General features: G+C 41.8%; 2 protein-coding genes across 2 annotated transcripts in view; one reads left to right on the forward strand and one right to left on the reverse strand.

The window, feature by feature from the left end:
• Positions 1-1077, reverse strand: part of ELAVL4 (ELAV like RNA binding protein 4) — a 169427-nt gene extending 168350 nt beyond the window's left edge. Inside the window, exon 1 of the mRNA XM_008265276.5 lies at positions 946-1077. Within this exon, the coding sequence (XP_008263498.1) occupies positions 946-963 (18 nt within the window). The 5' untranslated portion in view covers positions 964-1077. The remainder of the gene's footprint in view (positions 1-945) is intronic.
• A 39-nt stretch (positions 1078-1116) lies between these two features.
• Positions 1117-20173, forward strand: part of LOC100353437 (AGBL carboxypeptidase 4) — a 1500799-nt gene continuing 1481742 nt past the window's right edge. Inside the window, exon 1 of the mRNA XM_089300713.1 lies at positions 1117-1249. Within this exon, the coding sequence (XP_089156839.1) occupies positions 1246-1249 (4 nt within the window). The 5' untranslated portion in view covers positions 1117-1245. The remainder of the gene's footprint in view (positions 1250-20173) is intronic.

The raw sequence follows: 20173 nt of genomic DNA on the forward strand, positions 1-20173 counted from the left end.
TTATTGAGAATTATCATCCTTGAGCGCTATCGGCTAACAGCTTGGGAATCAACGTGACTCATTTCCCCCCAAACCTGGAGCTGTTGTCTAGCAGTAACTCCCCCAGGTTTGCCTGTGGTCTCCACAAGTCCCTGAACATATGCTGGGGGAGGGGAGGTTCTCTCTCTTTAGAAAAGAATTAGTCTCCAGCAGGCTCCAGACTACAGGATATGTTTACCGAATGACAACCCCAGCTTAGAGAGACAACAATTACAACACACAAATACACCCTACCCAACACCTGAGCCTTTCTCCTCAGCTACACAACAGCACTGTTGAATGCAAAGTCAGCGCCTCTCAGAGTCATCTAGAAATCTCCCAAGTCCACAGCGGGCTGTAATAGGGGCCGGCAGCGTGGGTGCTGTCCTGCCTGAGTGACAATTAGCGAGAGTCAAACAGACACACGGACCCCAGGGGATCCGCGTCCGAGAGCCCGCACCCTGGGGCTCCGCTCGCCCGAAGCCGCCCGGACTTCCAGGCGCCACCAGTCGGTCCAGCAAGGCCAGCACCCCGAGGACCGCTCGGGAAAGGCGCAGAGGGGAGTGGCGCGGGGTCGCCGCTTCTCGGCACTGCCGCTGCGCCCCTCGCGGGGAGGGGACGCGCGCCGACCCAAGTTTCAGTTGCCTTTCTAGGGGCGCGGGAAGTCTCGGGAGGCCGGCGGGGGGTGTGACCGGAGAACCCTGAAGCGGCAGAGCTGCCAGATGGGCGGCGGAGGGGGTGGCCAGGAGCCCCCGGGGCAGCTCCCTCCTACAGGGGCCCTGCTCTCCCTGGGAGTCTGGGTGGCAGGGCTAGGCGCAGGCAGAAGCCAGTTGCGGCCACGTGGCCGCCGGCTGCCCGCTGCCGGCGCCCGTGACAGCGAGTGGGCGGGGCGTCGGGGGCGTGCGGCGGGCGCCGAGGCGCAGCTACCTGGTTCTTGAGGCGCATCTTCCCGGCGACACGGTCGGACCTGAGGCAGCGGAGGCTGGGCGGGGCGCGGCGCGGCGGAGCGCGGCGCGGCGCGGTGCGGCGCGGCGCGGCGCGCGGGAGGACGTGGGCGAGTCGCACGGCACTCGCTCGCCCGCGCCGCACCGCCGCCCTGCCAGCCCTGCCGCCGCCTCCAGGGGGCGCCGCGCGCGTAGCCAGCGGCCCGACCTACGCGAGTCGGGTTCCGGCGGTGGCCCTAGCCTCCTGGCTGGCTTGGTCTTCAGGGCATACTCAAAAAGTTGAATGAGTGTCTTTCCTTCAATACTGCTGGCTGTGCTGTGCTTAAATTTTAAGTGAGGTAGTTTGTTTGCAACTCAAGTCCGCCGACACCATTTGGACCAACGTTAGTGGGAAAACATTGTACTCGGCCTAGAGGGGTTAAGAACAGAACCAGTTGGGGGCCCTTTGACTGAATCTTACCCTTTGAAGGGTATTAAGAAGGTGATCTGTCTTCCGCGGGGAATGTAGAGACCTTAAGGAGATCCTGGTGTCTAAGATATGTCCTATGTAAATGGAGAAATGAAGACAAGGACAGACATCAGTAAGCGCCAAACGAAATGACCAGACTTTTTTGTACGCTGTGGTTTCTGCTAAAAATGTTAATGGCCCGAGTGACTTGGGAGAGTCCTGTAGTTGCTGAAGTCTCCTAAACTACACCAGACATTTGAATAATACAGTATTAGGCCTGTGCTGGATAATGAAATGATTCTTAAAATTGAGAAAGTAGCTTCTTTAGTATTTCCAGATCTTTGTATGTTTTCCTTGACTGCCCAAAGCTCAGAAATTCACAGTTGGATCGCTGAGAATGTCCACTATTGCCTGAAGAAAATCAGCTTGATTCAAAATATAGGAAATTGAGGTATGAGTGTAAATTACTGGGTTAAAGTAAGCTTAGGATCAAGTGTTAAAATGGGAATACTAAGGAAATCATATTATTCCATGTCTCATGATAGGTCAAAGCCCTGAGGTCCAGAAAAGACCTTCCTAGATCACAAGGGATTCAGGAGGAAAAACTGTAATAGTTCTCCTGACTCCTGGCCTATTCCTTCACTTCACAGTTCTCAGCATTCCGAAGTTTTCCTTGTTTTTAGGACTTGAATGAGATTCAGGACTTCAAACACACCCAAAGAAAGGAAACAGGAGGCCTAAGTGGTAAAAGGAATTGGGATGATAAATGGGACGTTTGATGTTGATTTCATTACACTAACAGCTATTAGTTACTGATACTATGTGTAAAGCACTGTACACTTTCCATAGACTATCTCATTCAATCCAAATTTTCATTCTTAGTGTAGCCTTAAAATTGGACAATAACTGAGGGCCACAAAAGCTGTTTTTCTTCCATCTCCTTTGACTATGTTATACCAAAGAGTTTTGTTCCTGAGCAGATGGGGATGTACCAACCCAAAATTCTGCTAGCTGATACCCTTTGACCTAAGAGTTTCACTTTTATGAATTTATCTTAAGGAAATGATCACTAGCATGTTCAAAGATTTGTTTTCAAGATGGTATACTGTAGCATTATTTGCAATATGGAAAAGATAGTTAGTAGTCAATAAAGTGGACTGATCATACAGTGGAATGTTCTGAGGACATGAAGGATGACAACTGTCAATGAATATTTCTCAACATGTAGAGATGTTAACCATATATTTCAAAGTGAATAAAGCAGGTCACAGAATTGTATGCACAAAATGATTCTGTCTGTGAAAAGGTAACTGGTTATTTTGGAAGGTAGAATTATAAATGATTTTTGTTTTTCCCTCTTTTAGTTATTTGTAATAGTAAATTTTTATTATTTTGGAATTAAAAGATTCATTCTAATGTATCATTGTCTCTGACTATTATCAAAATAACAACAATGAGAAAAGCACTGTGCAAGGGCTAATACAAAATTTGATGCAGTTTAGCAAAATTAAAGAAACGAAGCCTTAACCACTGTCTTTAGAGTATGTAGTTTCAAATCTTAGCTCTACGCTCTTTTAAGATATGTTACCTTGAATATTTTTACTTTGTCTTTCTAAAACCTAGCAACAGTAATACAATAATAGTAAATGTGTATTAAGATTTTGCTTTGGGGGCTGGCATTGTGGCACAGCGGGTTAAGCTGCTGCTTGTAATGCCTGCATCTCACATCAGAGTGCCTGCTCAGGAAGCTGCTACTCTGATTCCAATCCAGCTCCTTGCTAAAGTGCCTGTGAAAGCAGCAGAGGCTGGCCCAAGTGGGAGACCCAAAGGTAGTTCCAGGTTCCTAGCTTCGCTCTTGCCTAACCCCAGCTGTCGGGGCATTTGGGGAATGAATAGGCAGTTGTAAGATCTGTGTCTGCTTATCTGTTACTCTTCCTTTCAAATAAATAAATACATCTTTAAAAAAAAGTTTACTTTATGCAAGACACTTTACTAAGCACCTTGTACTGTCTCAGCCCCATGTGAACTCATGAGGAAACTAAACCTTAAATAGGAATGTTAAATAACTTGCCTAAATTTTCACAGCTAGAAAATGCATCATGGTGTAATTGTAAGGGTTAAATGTAAAGGGAATATTTTAAGCACTTAACTTAATACACTTCTAGATATAAAGTATACAAGACCTTGATACAAGTTGCTGTTTGTAATGATTTAGATGCAAGCTTTGTAGTAAATTCTGTTCTTTATAACCATCTTATTACTCAGATCATCTCTCTGGGGACTCTATTATGGCTACTTTGTGTGGTGGATAGTAGCAAAGTCTCTAGAGCTGGTCTTGGTTTGAATCCGAACTCTACCACCTTACAGCTCTGTGATTTTGGGTCATCTCTTTGTGACTCCATTTTCTCATCAGTACAATGGGCATAATATTAGAACTGACCTCATGGGGGCTTGTTCTCAAGATCAAGTGAGTTACACAGAATAGCTTTTGGTATACCTGGATTTATTTTTTAAAGATCACGTGTTTCACAAATTTTAGTTCTTTATCATATTTAATGTTAAGTATGTTTTCCTTGTATTGATAATTCTTGTTTAATACCAAAGTTTATGTCAGACCTCATAGTGGAAAGTTGTTTTCATTTAAAAGAAACCCAGATAATATATTAGTAAAAGAGTTAAATTCTGGCACAAGACATTTAAAGATTACTAATTCTTTCAGTTCAAACTTTTCCAAAACCAATTCTGTTGTGAATTTTTCAAAATGAAGAATCTGGCATATACAAGACTTTGTCATACATTTTGCTTATTATGTTCTATATCTGCATATAAAATCTTTCAAAAACAATTGAAAAACTGCACATACATGGATACTAAAAAGAATACATCTCCAATTTTAGCATTTTGTCTACATTATTAGTATTTTAGAAATATGAAAAGTCTAGGAATCAAATATATTAAGCTAATACCACTTATGAATTTCATCAAAAACAAAATCATCAGCTGGAAATATCTCTTAGATAAAATCAGATATACAACATGTGACAGTTTACATTTATACATAATTACTAGTTTTATCAACATAATATTAACTATCTTAAAATAAACATTTTAAAATTATGTTAAAATCTCCAAAGTATAATGTTAACATATTTTTTCTAATACTAATCAGAAAAAAGAAACCATGTTGATTTCACAATTTACAGTTTTATAATTACTAATCATATTGTGACCCTAGAATAGTCAACTTCATATAACAAAGCAATCAATAAGAGCATGGAAACTTACTTTCGTAAGGGCAGTGTTATTTTTCTCTAAAAGTTCCAGATCTTCACACAAAGGCATTACAAGCTCATTGTGCAGGTTAATTATAAAGGCACCTGTGCTTCTTTGTTTGGTTGGCCCAACCTGAGGATTTGATTTGTCATACACACTCCCTCCCCCCTCCCTGTCCCGCCCTATTTCTCTTTTAATGAGAACAATTTAACAATAGGGTCCATATAACCTCCAGGGCTCAAATAATGAATGGTAAGCAACAACGGTATTAGTTATGATTGGAAGAACTTGTTGCTGAATCGTCATGTAAGGGGCTAAAATTCAGGTTAATAAGCATTAACTTGACAGGTAACTCCATTTTAAAACATAGGAGAGGTTTCAAAGCATGAGATTACCCCATCCCCACACCCTGCTTCTCCCTGGGGAGCCAATATGGTGTTAGATGGAGTCAGATGGTCCCACTTCTGTTATTCAGGAGCCCTGTGAGCTTTGGCAAGTTCATCTGTCTGAGTCTGTTTCTGTATAATAGAGATAACAGTCTTATCTCATAGGTCATTATGAAGCTGACAATTTTTAACGTTAATATAAAATGTGTTATGTGACCACTTATGCAAATTGTTTCTCTTTCCCTTATTGCTACATGGGCACATTCAGAATAGGCTTTACACTGTACACCTATAGACAAATAGGCATGTGTCAAGTTATGGATATTTGAGGAATTTAGGAATCTGATTTAAGGAATACCATGCATCTACTGCTTCATTATCAACATCTCCTGAAAGGAAATCAAGGAATCTCATTCATTTAGGAAGTGTTCATTGAGAACTCACTAGGTCTAGGCCCCATGCTAACCACTGGCATTAGAACTACCCTCTGTTCTCTAGAAGATCACGGCCTGAGGGAATAGTAAGCTAGGCAACAGACAGGGAGAATACCATGTAATAAATACTAAAATAAAAGGAAGGACAAAGGACTTCCAGAGAGCCAGAAAAGAGGTATGGGGAGTGGGGGGGGGGCGGGCAGGAACAGTATCCTGGGAGAGTCCTGGGGGAAGAAATGATTCTAGGATTGAGTTTTGTTTTTTTTTAGATTTATTTTTATTTATTTGAAAGTCATAGTTACACAGAGAGAGGAGAGAGAGAGAGAGAGAGAGAGAGGTCATCCATCCGATGGTTCACTCCCCAGATGGCCGCAAAGACCGGAGCTGGGCCGATCTGAAGACAGGAGCCAGGAGCTTCTTCTGGGTCTCCTACGTGGGTGCAGGGGCCCAAGGACTTGGGCCATTTTCTACTGTTTTCCTAGGCCATAGCAGAGAGCTGGATAGGAAGTGGAGCAGCCAGGACTCGAACTGGCGCCCATATGGATGCCGGCGCTTCAGGCCAGGGCGTTAACCCACTGCACCAAAGTGCCAGCCCCTAGGATTGGGCTTTAAGAATCAAGAGTTAGAAAGACTGAATATCAAAGCTTGACAGAAGTGCCATTTTAAAAAGACTTGTTCTAGGCCGGCGCTGCGGCTCACTAGGCTAATCCTCCACCTAGCGGCGCTGGCACACCAGGTTCTAGTCCCGGTTGGGGCGCCGGATTCTGTCCCGGTGGCCCCTCTTCCAGGCCAGCTCTCTGCTGTGGCCCGGGAAGGCAGTGGAGGATGGCCCAAGTGCTTGGGCCCTGCACCCCATGGGAGACCAGGAGAAGCACCTGGCTCCTGCCATCGGATCAGCGAGGTGCGCCGGCCACAGCGCGCCAGCCATGGCGGCCATTGGAGGGTGAACCAACGGCAAAGGAAGACCTTTCTCTCTGTCTCTCTCTCTCACTATCCACTCTGCCTGTCCAAAAAAAAAAAAAAAAAAAATACAGAAAGAAAGAAAAAGACATGTTCTATGTAGCTGTGAAGTAAGTGGTGTTATTCCACTGTCAGAGTGTGGCTGTATTGTAATTTCTTTGATTGTTATGGATACAACACAATTTGTGCATTCTCTAATGTTTCATCACGTGAAGTTTGTCGGGGGGCGGGGAGAATGAATGAATGCTGCTTTCAAGTAAATTGGTGAGCATGTGTTCAGAAGCATTTGATTAGAGCCTTTGCTCTAACAGTTTTAACAATTCTTAGGTGTTCCTGATAGTTGCAGTTTGCACATAATAGATTAGATAATTAATCACTTAGTAGTAGAAAATACTGGGCCAAGTATGATATGTAGGGAATAAGAAAAAGAGTACACAGTCTCCATGTCACTTTTGGTGCTGAAAGTACCTTAGGGACTGAGAAAAGTCAGATCTGCACAAGTTCACACAACTTGGAAGGAATAGATCCAGAAATAGAATCTGGCTGGCAGTGCCTGCCATTTACTAGACCTTTTCAGTGTGCAATGTGATTACTAAAATCCAAGTGCTCGTCCTCCTTACTGGCATTCTAATCTAATATTTATCCCTTGAATCCTTTTAAAATGGAGCATGAAATAAGTACTTTTAAAGATTTATTTGAAAGGCAGAGTGACAGAGAGAGGGACAGGGGAATGGGGAGGAGGAGGAGAGGGAGAGAAAGGGAAAAGGGGGAAAGGGGAGAAAGGGAGAGAGAGAGACTCCATTCACTGGTTCTCTCCCTAAATAGACACAGTGGCCTGGGCTGGGCCAGGATGAAGCCAGGAACCTGGAATTCTGCCCAGGTCTCCCAGGTGAGAGAGCAGGAATACAAGTACTTAGGCCATCATCTGCTGCACATTAGCAGAGGACTGTATCAGGAGAAGAGCTGCCGGGACTCTTACTGGCACTCCAGATATGGGTTGCCCGTGTCAATAAGCAGCAGCCACTGTGCCACAATGCCAGCCCTAGGAATAAATGCATTTAAAAAGTAACTATTGGGGCCGGCGTTGTGGTGTGGTGGGTAAAGCCCTTGCCTGCAGCACCAGCATCCCATATGGATGCCTGTTCAGTCCTGGCTGCTCTGCTTCCTATCCAGCTCCCTGCTAATGTGCCTGAGAAAGCAGCAGAAAATGGCCCAAGTGTTGGGGCCCCTGCACCCATGTGGGAGACTGGGAAAAGGCTTCTGGCTTCTGGCTTTGGTATAGCCCAGCCCTGGCTGTTGTGGCCATTTGGGAGTGAACCAGCAGATAAAAGCTTCTCTCTCTCTCTCTCTCTCTGGAACTTTTTCAAATAAATAAATGCGATCTTTTTTTAAAAAAGTAAGTATTGTTACATGGATAACAGTGAAAGAAGAAATATTCACAGAGCATTTGTTTCATTAGCTGGACAATATATTTCTTTCACAGATAACTTTAATATATATCTTTCATATTTTGTTCTTAATATTTTTCTCTAGGAGTGTGATTTAATTCAGTTCAATTTGGCAAATAGTTGAGTCCTTGTGATAAGCAAAGTGCAACTTTCTTTGCCATTGCAATCTCTTTGGATGGCAGGCTTCATTCTCATGAATATGCCTTGCCAGGGAAGAGGACAAGGTTGAGAGTCAAATAGGTATAAGCTAAAATATTTGCTTCACAATGGTCTTGAGGAAGTTACCTGCTTCTTTAATTTGTAAAATGAGAGTGTGAATTAAACCTATATACAAAAGGGTTGTTTTGTGGATTAAATGAACTGAACTCAACAATGTAATCCATTTTATTGATGGCCATTTGGTCTATAGATTACTCATATTCATTAAATTGAGCCGTAGTCTGTTGAAGGTCAATTATTGTCATGTGGGGTAGATGGTGTTTTCTAAACATGGCCACAACAATATCTTCTTATCTGCAATGTGGCCTTGCAGCCCTCTTACCAAGAGGGGAATCTTATCCCTTGACTCTTGGTCACTCTTAGTGACTCTGGGTCATGCTGTCTACTGTCCCTTCCTTCCAGCCGACAGGAATGCAGATACCATTGTGAGAGCTGACATGAAAGTTGGCAGGACAACAAAACAGGCTCTGAAACCTTGATAACTACATGTGTTGTCATAATAGTCATGGATTACATAGCCTGATTTTTGCATGACAGAGCAATAAACTTCTCCCTCTCACAGCAACTGAACCAATATCCTAACCAACATGATTAGAGACATTATAATGAATCTGAAATGCCTGGCATAAAGAAGATGATCAATAGTAAATAGCTGGCACACTTTAAACACCAAAACCTCTACTGCCCTTCACCCAAGGATATACGCCCACTTTTCTGGGTGATTTTTGTACCTGACTTGTTGATTTCTCTACCACACAGCCTTCCTTCTATCTCTGCTGTCTGGACCATCAACAGTCAACAATAACCTTTTTAATCACTTAATCCCATTAATTCTTGAACTCCTCATCTTCAGTGGCTCTCTTTCCCTCCATTTCAGTCATCCAGTTTGAAGGGGAGAGAGGAGAAGGAGAGGGAGAGGGCTTCATCATGTCATTAAATGGCTATACTTGTAAGTTTTAGATTCTTTCATTTTGCTCTGTGATTCCCGCTTTTTCCCTTGTCACTACTCTCTCATTGCTGCTGGTACAGTTTTAATTCTCATCATGTTTTCCATTGCTATGTCCTATCCTGTGTGCCTAGTTGGCATGATATTCTGACTGACATTTCCTTTTAAGTGAAAATGTGGTCGGTATTTTCCTTGCAACCTAGAATTTCACTCTACTGTCTTGATTTTGTGAGATTCTACCTAATCAGTCCTAGCCCCAGCTGTTCCAAGTAGGCCTCCTCTGGATTTCCATAGCCCATGTGCAGTCTTCTATCACAACTGATGTCACTCCGATTTGTCAACTTCAATTTGTCTGTTTCCTCAATAGACCGTGAGGTTTTTGAGGTTGAAGATTGACTTAATCGTCTATGCAACTGCAATTCCCAGCAAAGAGCACATCTACTAGTTGGAATGTCTCATTGTTTACTGCCTCCATGCCTTTGCTTTTGCCACTGCTTCTTGGGAATCAATTCTCTCTCTCTCTCTCTCTCTCTCTCTCTCTCACACACACACACACACACAGAAGCAGTATATTGCCCCCCCCCCTTTTGACAGGCAGAGTGGACAGTGAGAGAGAGAGAGACAGAGAGAAAGGCCTTCTTTTGCTGTTGGTTCACCCTCCAGTGGCCGCCATGGCCGGCGCACTGCGGCCGGCGCACCGCGCTGATCCAATGGCAGGAGCCAGGTACTTATCCTGGTCTCCCATGGGGTGCAGGGCCCAAGCACCTGGGCCATCCTCCACTGCACTCCCTGGCCACAGCAGAGAGCTGGCCTGGAAGAGGGGCAACCGGGACAGAATCCGGCGCCCCGACCGGGACTAGAACCTGGTGTGCCGGCGCCGCTAGGTGGAGGATTAGCCTAGTGATCAGCGGCACCGGCCTACTGCCCCCTTTTAAAATTAGACAAATCCTGTAAGTCTCAACTCAGATATCACCTCCAAGAAATTTTTCCTGATATAACACATTCCAAACTCCAAAGCATTTCATTAATATTTTTTGCAGGTATTTTGGTTTTACAGTCAACTTAATTATTGAGCACCTACTATCTTCCCAGAAATCTACTGCCTCCTTCACTGATATTATTCACTCCTCATAAATCCCCAATATTCCTGATTTTATAGGTAAGAAAACCAAGATCTAAAAGGTTAAGTTACCAAAATCATGCAACTAGAAAATGACTTGCAGGTCAGGTCAGAGCTCATGCTCAGCTGTGTTGCTTCATAGGTGCTTTGAGTTTTTGTTCCTTTTACAAATGTCTTGACCCTCTGTGTAAGTTCTTGGTGGTCTAGGGCTGTGTCTCTCATTTACATGTCTCCTCTATCATGTAGCCCAGCCTATTCTACATAATGGTTTCAACAAAATAAGCAGAAAATAAAATACCGACTCAGGGACTCTCAGAAAACACCTATGAGGCAGCCTTTGTATCCATCCCTCCCCTCCCGCTTCCCTCTCACTGACTCAAGGGACCTGGCTGCCATTGGGGCTTACAAGGGACCCTTGCAGGAGCAGGTGCTAATTCAAACAACCTCATTAGCAATCTGTGGGGCTGCTGTACTAATTAAAGTGAGACTTTAACTATATCCAGTTCCACAAATCAACAGCTTCCATTTTTAACCCATACTGTAGGATCTGCAGAAGGAGTAGATGCATATCTGGTTCTCGCATGCCATCTTATTCCTTCCCAGTGTTCCCAAGGAAAGGAAACTGTCAAAAGAAAGACAATACAACAGTGAAATTGTGATTTATAGATCACAGTTAATCTTATTGATCTGTTCTTTGGCTATGTAAACATTTAAAATTCTTATCAAGTACCCGGTAAAAATAATAGAATTAAAAAAGGAAGGAAGGACCAACATGGGAAGCAGTCCACACTGCAGACTCCTAGAATGACTTTCACAGTAAATAACACTCTGACCTCAGAATCAACCCACAAGGCTTCCTGGTCGGGCTGAAAGGCCTGCAAGAGCATCTCAGGCATGGAAAGACAAGACTCTATGGAAAAAAAAAGTCCTACACGGAGGATCTTTGTGAGACCTCAGAGGAAAGGAAGGGTCATCAAAGAAGGAGACACTCTTCTCTGAAGGTAGAAGAGAATATCCTGTTTGTTTATGGCCGTGTCCAAATAATGACGGAGTCTATGGTCACAAAAGGCCTCCATAGCCCTGACAGCCTATGACAAGAGCATTGGATGATCACTGACATCATAAAAAAGAGTGTTAATTGTTAAAGGGACAACAGTAGTCATTGTGCACTTGCTCCCCAGGTAGGACCGCTGTCCCTATTGAATTGCAGTATGAGAATCGACTGCAAATTCTCTCCCCAAACTGTACTCTATATGTTGTGTGTGGGTGTGGGAACAAATTGTTGAAGTCTATGATTAGCATAGAGTTGGTCCTCTGTATATAAAGTCATACTAAAAATGATCCATAATGAAGAAGGAGATGGGCGAGGGAATGGGAGGTGGGATGGGAGTGGGGTGGGGGCCATAGAGGAAAGAACCACTGTATTCCTAAAGTTGTATCTATGTAAAAATGCATTCATTAAATGAAAAAAAAAACAAAAATAATTTAAAATTTTTAAATCAACACAAATCTAAAACTTAAAAAAATAACCAAACTGCCATTGACTGTGACAAAATAGCCTCCTTTCCCCAGCTGTGTTCTCATGATGCCTCCATAATTCCAAAACATTTCTTCCTTCCTAAATATCATTTTTTGTCCCAGGAAGAGAGGCCTAGGTGCCATAAGGTAAGGTCAGTTTGGTTTTATTTAGTGTCTATTTCCCCCATTATTTAATTATTTCTTGGGAACACAACTCTTAGGAGAACTAGGAATAGTGAATAATTGTTGAATGAATAAATAATCTAGCACAGTATTATTTAAATCTTTTAAAATTATGAGCAAAAGTAAAAATTTAGTTTATATTTTCTGCCTCTTTCTCTTACTGAAACCAAAATTTTATGAAACAATATTTTCCTTAATTATCTCCAAGGCACTCTGATGTTTTCTGGTCAAACCTACACTATCCTATTATTTAATTTCTTTTGAATATTGGTTGTGACCAATAAGTTTATAAATGACAAAACTAAGGAGTTCCAAACCTAATCAGAATAGGTCTATAAACTATACTATTTTTAAGCATAGGTTATTGTATGTATCATAACCATGCTGTTTACTATTTTCAAGTGTTAAATGAGGGCATAATTTAAAAATAAATGTATTTTTTAACTTTTATTTAATGAATATAAATTTCCAAAGTACGACTTATGGATTACAATGGCTTCCCCCCCATATCGTCTCTCCCACCCGCATCCCTCCCCTTTCCCACTCCCTCTCCCCTTCCATTCACATGAGGATTCATTTTCGATTCTCTTTATATACAGAAGATCAGTTTAGCATACATTAAGTAAAGATTTCAACAGTTTGCTCCCACACAAACATAAAGTGAAAAATAATAGATGATTTTTTAAATGATGATAAAATCAGATCAGACCTATTGTCATGTTTAATCCCAGTGAGAGTCAAGTTGGGAATTGATAATCTCTTCTCTTTTTTTTTTTTTTTTTACAGATGATCAGTTTAGTATACATTAAGTAAAGATTTCAACAGTTTGCACCCCCATAGAAACACAAAGTGAAATATACTGTTTGAGTACTCATCATAGCATTAAGTCTCAATGTACAGCACATTAAGGACAGAAATCCTACATGAGGAGTAAGTGCACAGTGACTCCTGTTGTTGACTTTACAAATTGACACTCCTGTAAAAATAAATGTATTAACTCTTCTCTGTAGGGTCTCATAGTATTTAAAGTTTGCCTCTATGAGTTGGATATAACATGAAAGTTTGGGATCATAAATGAATCATTCTTGTTAATGAGGGTTTCCCAAAACATATGTATTTATTCTTCTCTAGGCCGTCAAGTAATAATAATATTTGTTAACTTTCAGGCACTATTCTTCTATTATTTTATGTGTTTATCCTCAGTGAATCCTCACAAAAACATTTGTAGGTAAGATCTATTGTTACTCCTATTTTATAGGGGAGAAAACTGAGGCACAGAAAAACTTACACTATTGAAAAACAGCAGAGCCAATATTTGATCTCAGGTACCCTGTATGGGTATGTGCATCAGAACTTGGTTAACTTGATTGCTACTTTCAAATCTGTCCTCTGTCTCCTACTAATTGTGGAATCTTGAGGAAGTTACTTAACATCTCTATATCTATGTTTTCTAACTATAAAAAGAAGCTGTGATAATAATAATAGTTGTTATCTCAAAGATTTGTTGGGAAGATTAATACAGTTTATGTATGATATTTAGAACAATGCTTGGCAAGTTGAAAGCATTTGTTCAATGTTTACTCTTTTTTAAAAAAAAAAGATTTATTTATTTATTTGAAAGTCAGAGTTACACAGAGAGCGAAGGAGAGGCAGAGAGAGAGAGAGAGAGGTCTTCCATCTGATGGTTCACTTCCCAGATGGCCTCAATGACCGGAGCTGGGCCGATCTGAAGACAAGAGCCAGGAGCTTCTTCCGGCTTTCCCACGTGGGTGCAGGGACCCAAGGACTTGGGCCATCTTCACTGCTTTCCCAGGCCATAACAGAGAGCTGGGTCTCGAACTGGTGCCCATACAGGATGCTGGCACTGCAGGTGGTGGCTTTACCCATTACGCCATAGTCCTGGCCCCCAGTGTTTACTCTTATATTATGGCTTTTAAATCTGTACCCTAAGCAACTGTACTACACAACTTTTATCATTCATCTGTGTGTTTGCCACAGAGAGAGAAACATTTCAGCTAGAAGGACTCCACTTGGTCATTTTACAGATTGCAACGATCTGAAGAGGGGAAAGGACTTGTCCGGAGGTATATGGCAGAGAGGAGACTGAACTTGAGTATCTGTTTTTTCCCAAGTGCCTTTGCTGTCACCCTGCCTTGCTCTCCCTGTGTATTTATTTTCACAGTTTCTTTTGAATGCAGCTGTCCTGTGCACTCCATGTTGTCCATGTTGTTGTGTTGCTGGTCCTGGACATTGGAGAAATTCTCTTACTCAACATGTTGTAACATAAGCATCCTGCTTTTTCTGCATGTTCTTTGCAGATATTCAGTATTTTATTACAACATAGGAGAGTCAGAAAATATGAAGTTTGGAAGGAAGGTAGGCCTGTGAATTCTGGCTGTATCACTAATCTCCCTGTGCCTACATCAAATGTTCTGGTTCTTCCCTCATCCCCTCCTTAGCCTGCTGCCATGGCCTCTTCAGGATTTCCTGCATCTTCTCTCACCCCTGTAATCTTTTCTTACAGCAGCCTAAGCATTTTTAAATATATGATTATTTCACTGCTCAAAACCTATCAGTGTGTTTTCTTTCTCTCTCTCTCTCTCTCTTTCTTTCTTTCTTTCTTTCTTTCTTTCTTTCTTTCTTTCTTTCTTTCTTTCTTTTTTGACAGGCAGAGTTAGACAGTGAGAGAGAGAGAGAGACAGAGAGAAAGGTCTTCCTTCCGTTGGTTCACCCCACAATGGCCTCTGCATTCGGCACGCTGCACTGATCCGAAGCCAGGAGCCAGGTGCTTGCTCCTGGTCTCCCATGTGGGTGCAGGGCCCAAGCACTTGGGTCATCCTGCACTGTACTCCCGGGCCACAGCAGAGAGCTGGCCTGGAAGAGGAGCAACCAGGACAGAATCTGGCGCCCCAACCAGGACTAGAACCTGGGGTGCCGGTGCTGCAGGCGGAGGATTAGCCAAGTGAGCCATGGCGCCAGCCAGATTTTTCTTCACTAACTATGAAAATCTTTAATGTCAACTTCTTCCAGTGTATATGTGCATATTTGTGATACAGGAGATGGCTAGAACTGTTTATCCACATGACTGTCTTTAGAACATTTTTACCTCTTCACAGATTTCTCTTAAAACAAAATATTAATAAGTTAGTTTTAACCACCTAAATTCTTTAATTCAGATTTCACTATATATATTTGCAAGTTTACTGTGCTTTTTTTTTGTGCCTCTGAGACAGCAGCCTGAGAATGGAAGTTGTTTTTTAGGAAAGGCAGAATCAGAAATCTGAGGCATGAAGATTTCAATACCTTGGCTGCCCCGCAGTGCTGAGGTTTAGGGAAATGCACTTGTTGTAAACCAAGGAACTATTTCATAATTTCCTCATGTTTTCTTTCCTTTCTTTGAATTGTTTTTACTCATTACAGCATCTTTATTATCAGTTTGAAACAGATTTTTCCTTGTGTATCTGACTAATTTTATCTTTCCAGAATTTGTAGTGTGGAAGTAAACTGTAGATTTTGCTTTGATTCTGATGCCTCCCTGAACTTCAAAGGTAATATTCCCTCAGAGAGAAACTTTGGATTCTAATTTTTTTTATCTCAAAAATTATACAGCAACATATTTGAAGTAGTGTGGTGGAAAATTCTAAAAGAAGAAATGAATGCATGAGCACTCCTTTTAAAGAAAGTGCTGATAAGAAAGTACAAGGAAGGAAAAAATAGGACTATATTGAGGACAAGTCTCCTCAAGCATTCAGTGGCAAACTTAATAAAATAAACATTTTTTTCCTTTAAGGTATAAATTATCTTGAAGGAAATATAGGAGCTGACTATGATTTTCAAGTCAAGGAACAGAAAACTACTTTTACTGTAGCTTTTCTTCTAAAAAAGAGTGAGTTTATACTAACTCTGAAAAAAAAAATTTTAGCCCCCATATCTGTAATTGCTTGTTTGCATGGAAATTCTGCTTTTTTTTTGGTAAAAACAAAATTAAAGAGGAGGAGCATAGCTTCCCACTCCTTATGTGTAAGCTGAAAATAATGACTTTCTTCAAAGGGTGTAGTATGGGAAGGGAGAAAAATAAGTTTACAATGGAGAAAGCTGACAAACACTGCCTCGGCCAGGCGATCAAGGTCAACATCAGCTATTATATTGATAGTATATACTCTGACACTATGTGATGAAAATGGCACTTTTCCTCTATGATCTTCCTCTCCAAAACCTATAACTCCTGAAGCATCATGAGAAAAACATCAAATTCCATTAGAGAGGCAATGTACAAAATAGCTGCGAAGTAGTCTCCAAATCTGTCAATATCACCAGAAACAAGGAAAGAGAAAATGTCACAACCAAGAGTCACCTAAGGAGACAGGTCAGCTCAAAGCAGTGTGGGGTCTTGCCTGGGATCTTGGGCAGGAACATGGCATTAAGTAATACTAAGGAAATCTGGATAAACTCTTGGTATAATAATCTGTCAATATTAGTTCATCAACTATAACAAATATGAGGGGTCTTCACAAAATACATATAAATGTGCATTAGAAAAAACTGTGCATGAATTTCAATTTTTTGCACCATAATAAGCTTTTTAAATCCCATTTTCAGTGATTTTTTTCAAGCACTTTTGTCTATTATACTATAATATTATATTAATTGATAGAGGAAACTCGATATGAAGTACATGGGGCCTCCATATGTCTTTCCAAGCTTTCTGTAAATCTAAAAACTAAAATCTATTAAGAAAAACTCAACAAATAAAAATGCTTATAGGGTGATTAAGAGCCGCCACAGCAATTTAGAAGAATGCAGAAAAAATTGATATTATGTAATAAGCTCTAACATTTATACAGCACTTTCTGACTTAGAATATATCATAATATTTACTATCTCACTTTATTTTATTTATTTTTTAAAGATTTATTTATTCATTCAAAGTCAGTGTTACACACAGAGATAAGGCAAGGCGGGGGTTGGGGGGAGGGAGAGAGGTCTTCCATACTCTGGTTCACTCCCCAATTGGCCACAATGGCTGGAGTTGTGCTGATCTGAAGCCAGGAGCCAGAAGCTTCTTCTGGGTCTCCCTCCCTAGTGCAGGGCCCCAAGGACTTGGGCCATCTTCCATTGCTTTCCCAGGCCATACAGAGAGCTGGATCAGAAGTAGAGCAGCCGGGTCTCAAACTGGCACCAATATGGGATGCTGGCACTGCAGGCAGCAGCTTTACCCACTATGCCACAGTGCTGGCCCCTCATTTTATTTTTAAAAGAGTGTAGTGAAGTAGATGCAATTAATTATTTTCATTTTTGAGTCAAGTGGAGCTTGGAGAAATGACTGACTTGATAGGAATTAAAAGGTCATCTGGGGGTGGATGTTGTGGTATAGCAAGTTAAGCCACCTCCTGGGATGGGCTCCTGTTCAAGTTCCAGATCCCAACTGCTCCACTTTGGATCTAGCTCCTTTCTGGGGAAAGCTCCAGCCTGGGAAAAACAGTGGAGGATGCCCAAGTGCTTGAGCTCTGTTCTCCATGTGACATGGAAACCTGAAAGAAGCTCTGACTACTGTGGCCATTTGGGGAGTGAAGCAGTGGATAGAAGATTCTCTCTCTCTCTCTCTCAATTCCTGTCTCTCTAACTCTGACTTTCAAATAAATAATTTTTTAAAGCTCACCTGACTCTAGTTCCAGTGACCTTTCCAGCATATCCTATTTACATCTATCTTTACTGTTCTCAAACATTAGTCATAAAATAGGCAAAAGCTGTATCAAATTTTAATGCTTGATAAACATACGGTAAGTGAATAATTCCTAAACCCTTTTCCATTATTTGTTCCAAAAAACATTTTTGTAAGATCTTTATTTAAGCTTTAGTTAGTGACATCTTATCAGACAAAATCAGCAGAGGCCTGTGCTGTGGGACAGCTGGCCGCTGCCTGTGGCACCAGCATCGTGTATGAGCACCATTTCAAATACCCACTGCTCCACTTCCCATCCAGCTCTCTGATAATGTGCCTGGCAAAGCGGTAGAAGGTGGTGTAAGTGCTTGGGCCCCTGCCACCCACATGGGAGACCTGCATGGAGTTCCAGGTCCTAGCTTTAGCCTGGTTCAACCCTAGCTGTTGCAGCCATTTAAGGAGTGAACCAGTAGATGGAAGATCCCTCTTTGTCTCTGTAACTCTGCCTTTCAAATAAATAAATAAATATTTAGAAAAAGAAAAGTCAGTGGGTTGTCTTTACTTCTGACAACAAGCTTATAGAGTGTGTTACCATTGAGGGTAGGTGGTGATGTGCATAGTGGTAGTTGACTTCTCATAAAAAAAGTTTTATATTTAGATCTGTACACTTTAGGAATATGACCTTTACTCAAGGATGCTGTAAAAATCTCATTTGACTTTTAAGAGTTTGCTGATAATAGATAGTGTTTTCTCCTTTGAACTGGGGAAGTGTTCAAAGATCAGTGATGGTTTGGGGATAGTTTACAAAGCATTCCAGCTGTGGTGGCCATATGCCACACCATCTGCCTGGACTGTGTGGATATTGTTCTGCTGTGTTCTGAACCATGCCCATTCTTGCTTTGGGTTACAGACTCCTTAGGGCATGGATGTGGTTTTTTGTTTGGACTGTCTTACCTGCTGCAAAGCTGCACGTGAGTTTCCCCTCCAAATACAGAGAATAGGTGGCTTTTAAATTGGCAAATGTGGCAGGATTAAATGTAGACATAATAGAAATTATATTTTTGGCAATTAGTTTATTGTGGGGCAGGTAAGTCAGGTACTACCACTTAAAATATCTGCCAAGACACATAAAGCAACAACAGCGGTTGCTAGATATTATTAAATCATTACTTTGAGATGAAATCTACAGAATCCATCTCTCATTCTATCAGAGAAGCTGACTTATAATATGGATCTTGTTGGATGTCCTAAAGGATAGCTGGCCTCTCTACAAGATCTTAATTGAAGGGTAGGAAAGGGAGGAAGGTGAACAGAACCCATGTAGAGAATGTTGAAGATGAGGACTTCCCCAATAAATGTTGGTTTTCACCTCCTCTATCAGCTAGCAACTGTACTGGAAGAAAGGTGCAGATGATCTTGATCATCTGTTGGGACATTTAAAATGGATATTTTTGGGACTCAAATTATTTACAGGGCTTCCAAGACTACACTCAACTCCTCCACCCACCCAGAGTACTTTCTCCTGTTCATTTTATTGCTGAGTCATCCCAGATCACCTGTAGTTCCCTAAATATGCAAGCCTGTGTTTTCTCTTATCCTCGGCTCTTCACATCTCTTACTATTTCTTTCTCCTAGGATCTTCTTCTGAATCCCTACTTGTCCTTCAAAACTTAGCTAACGTTTTATCTTCCTCCAGAAAATCTCCTTGGATCACATTTTATTTCAACTGCAAGTTTAGGTTAGGTGTTCCTTTTTGCTCCTCAAATATCTATACCCAGAGCTATTGTAGCATTTGTTTGTTAATTTGTTCAGTCATTCATTTAGAACTTTTTTTAAGTATCCACTTTGTTTCAGAAATTGTTCCAGTTGTTGGCAATAAATCAGAACAGAAAATAGAGGGCCAGGTGTTGTGGTGCAGTAGGTTAAAGCTCCTGCTTGGAAAGCCTACATCCGGTATCAGAGTGCCTGGGATTGATTTCTGCCTCTGTTTTTCATCCAGCTTCCTGCTAATGTGTACCCTAGGAGGCCTAGGTCCTTGGGTCCTTGCCACCCATGTGAGAGACCCAGATGGAGTTCCTGGTTCTTGGCTCTGACATGACCATGTCCTAACTTTTGTGGGCATCTGTAGAGTATGCCAGAAAGAGGGAGATCTCTCTCTCTCTCTTTCTCTCTCTTACTCTTCCTTTCAAATAAATAAATACATGCATCCTTTTTTAAAAGCTTTTTTTTCTTTATTTATTTGAAAGGCAGAGTTACAGAGAGGCAAAGACAGAGAGAGAGAGAGAGAGAGAGAGCGAGCGAGCGAGAGAGTGAAAGAGAGTCTTCCATCCTCTGGTTTACTCACCAAATGGCCAAAAGGGCCAAAGCTGGGCCGATATGAAGCCAGGAACCAGGAGCTTGTTCTGGGTCCCCAAGCAGGTGCCGGGGCCCAAAGACTTGGCTGTCTTTTACTGCTTTCCCAGGCCATAGCAGAGAGTTGGATCGAAAGTGGAGCAGCTGGGACCCAAATGGGATGCTGGCACAGCAAACGGCGGCTTTACCTACTACACCTCAGTGCCAGCCCCCTAAAATACATCCTTTAATAAAGAAGATAAGGTTTCTGCCCTCACAGAAT

Source organism: Oryctolagus cuniculus, chromosome 7 (assembly GCF_051225735.1).
Source record: "Oryctolagus cuniculus isolate XC-2025 breed Fujian yellow rabbit chromosome 7, ASM5122573v1, whole genome shotgun sequence".
NCBI classification, from domain to species: Eukaryota; Metazoa; Chordata; class Mammalia; order Lagomorpha; family Leporidae; genus Oryctolagus; species Oryctolagus cuniculus.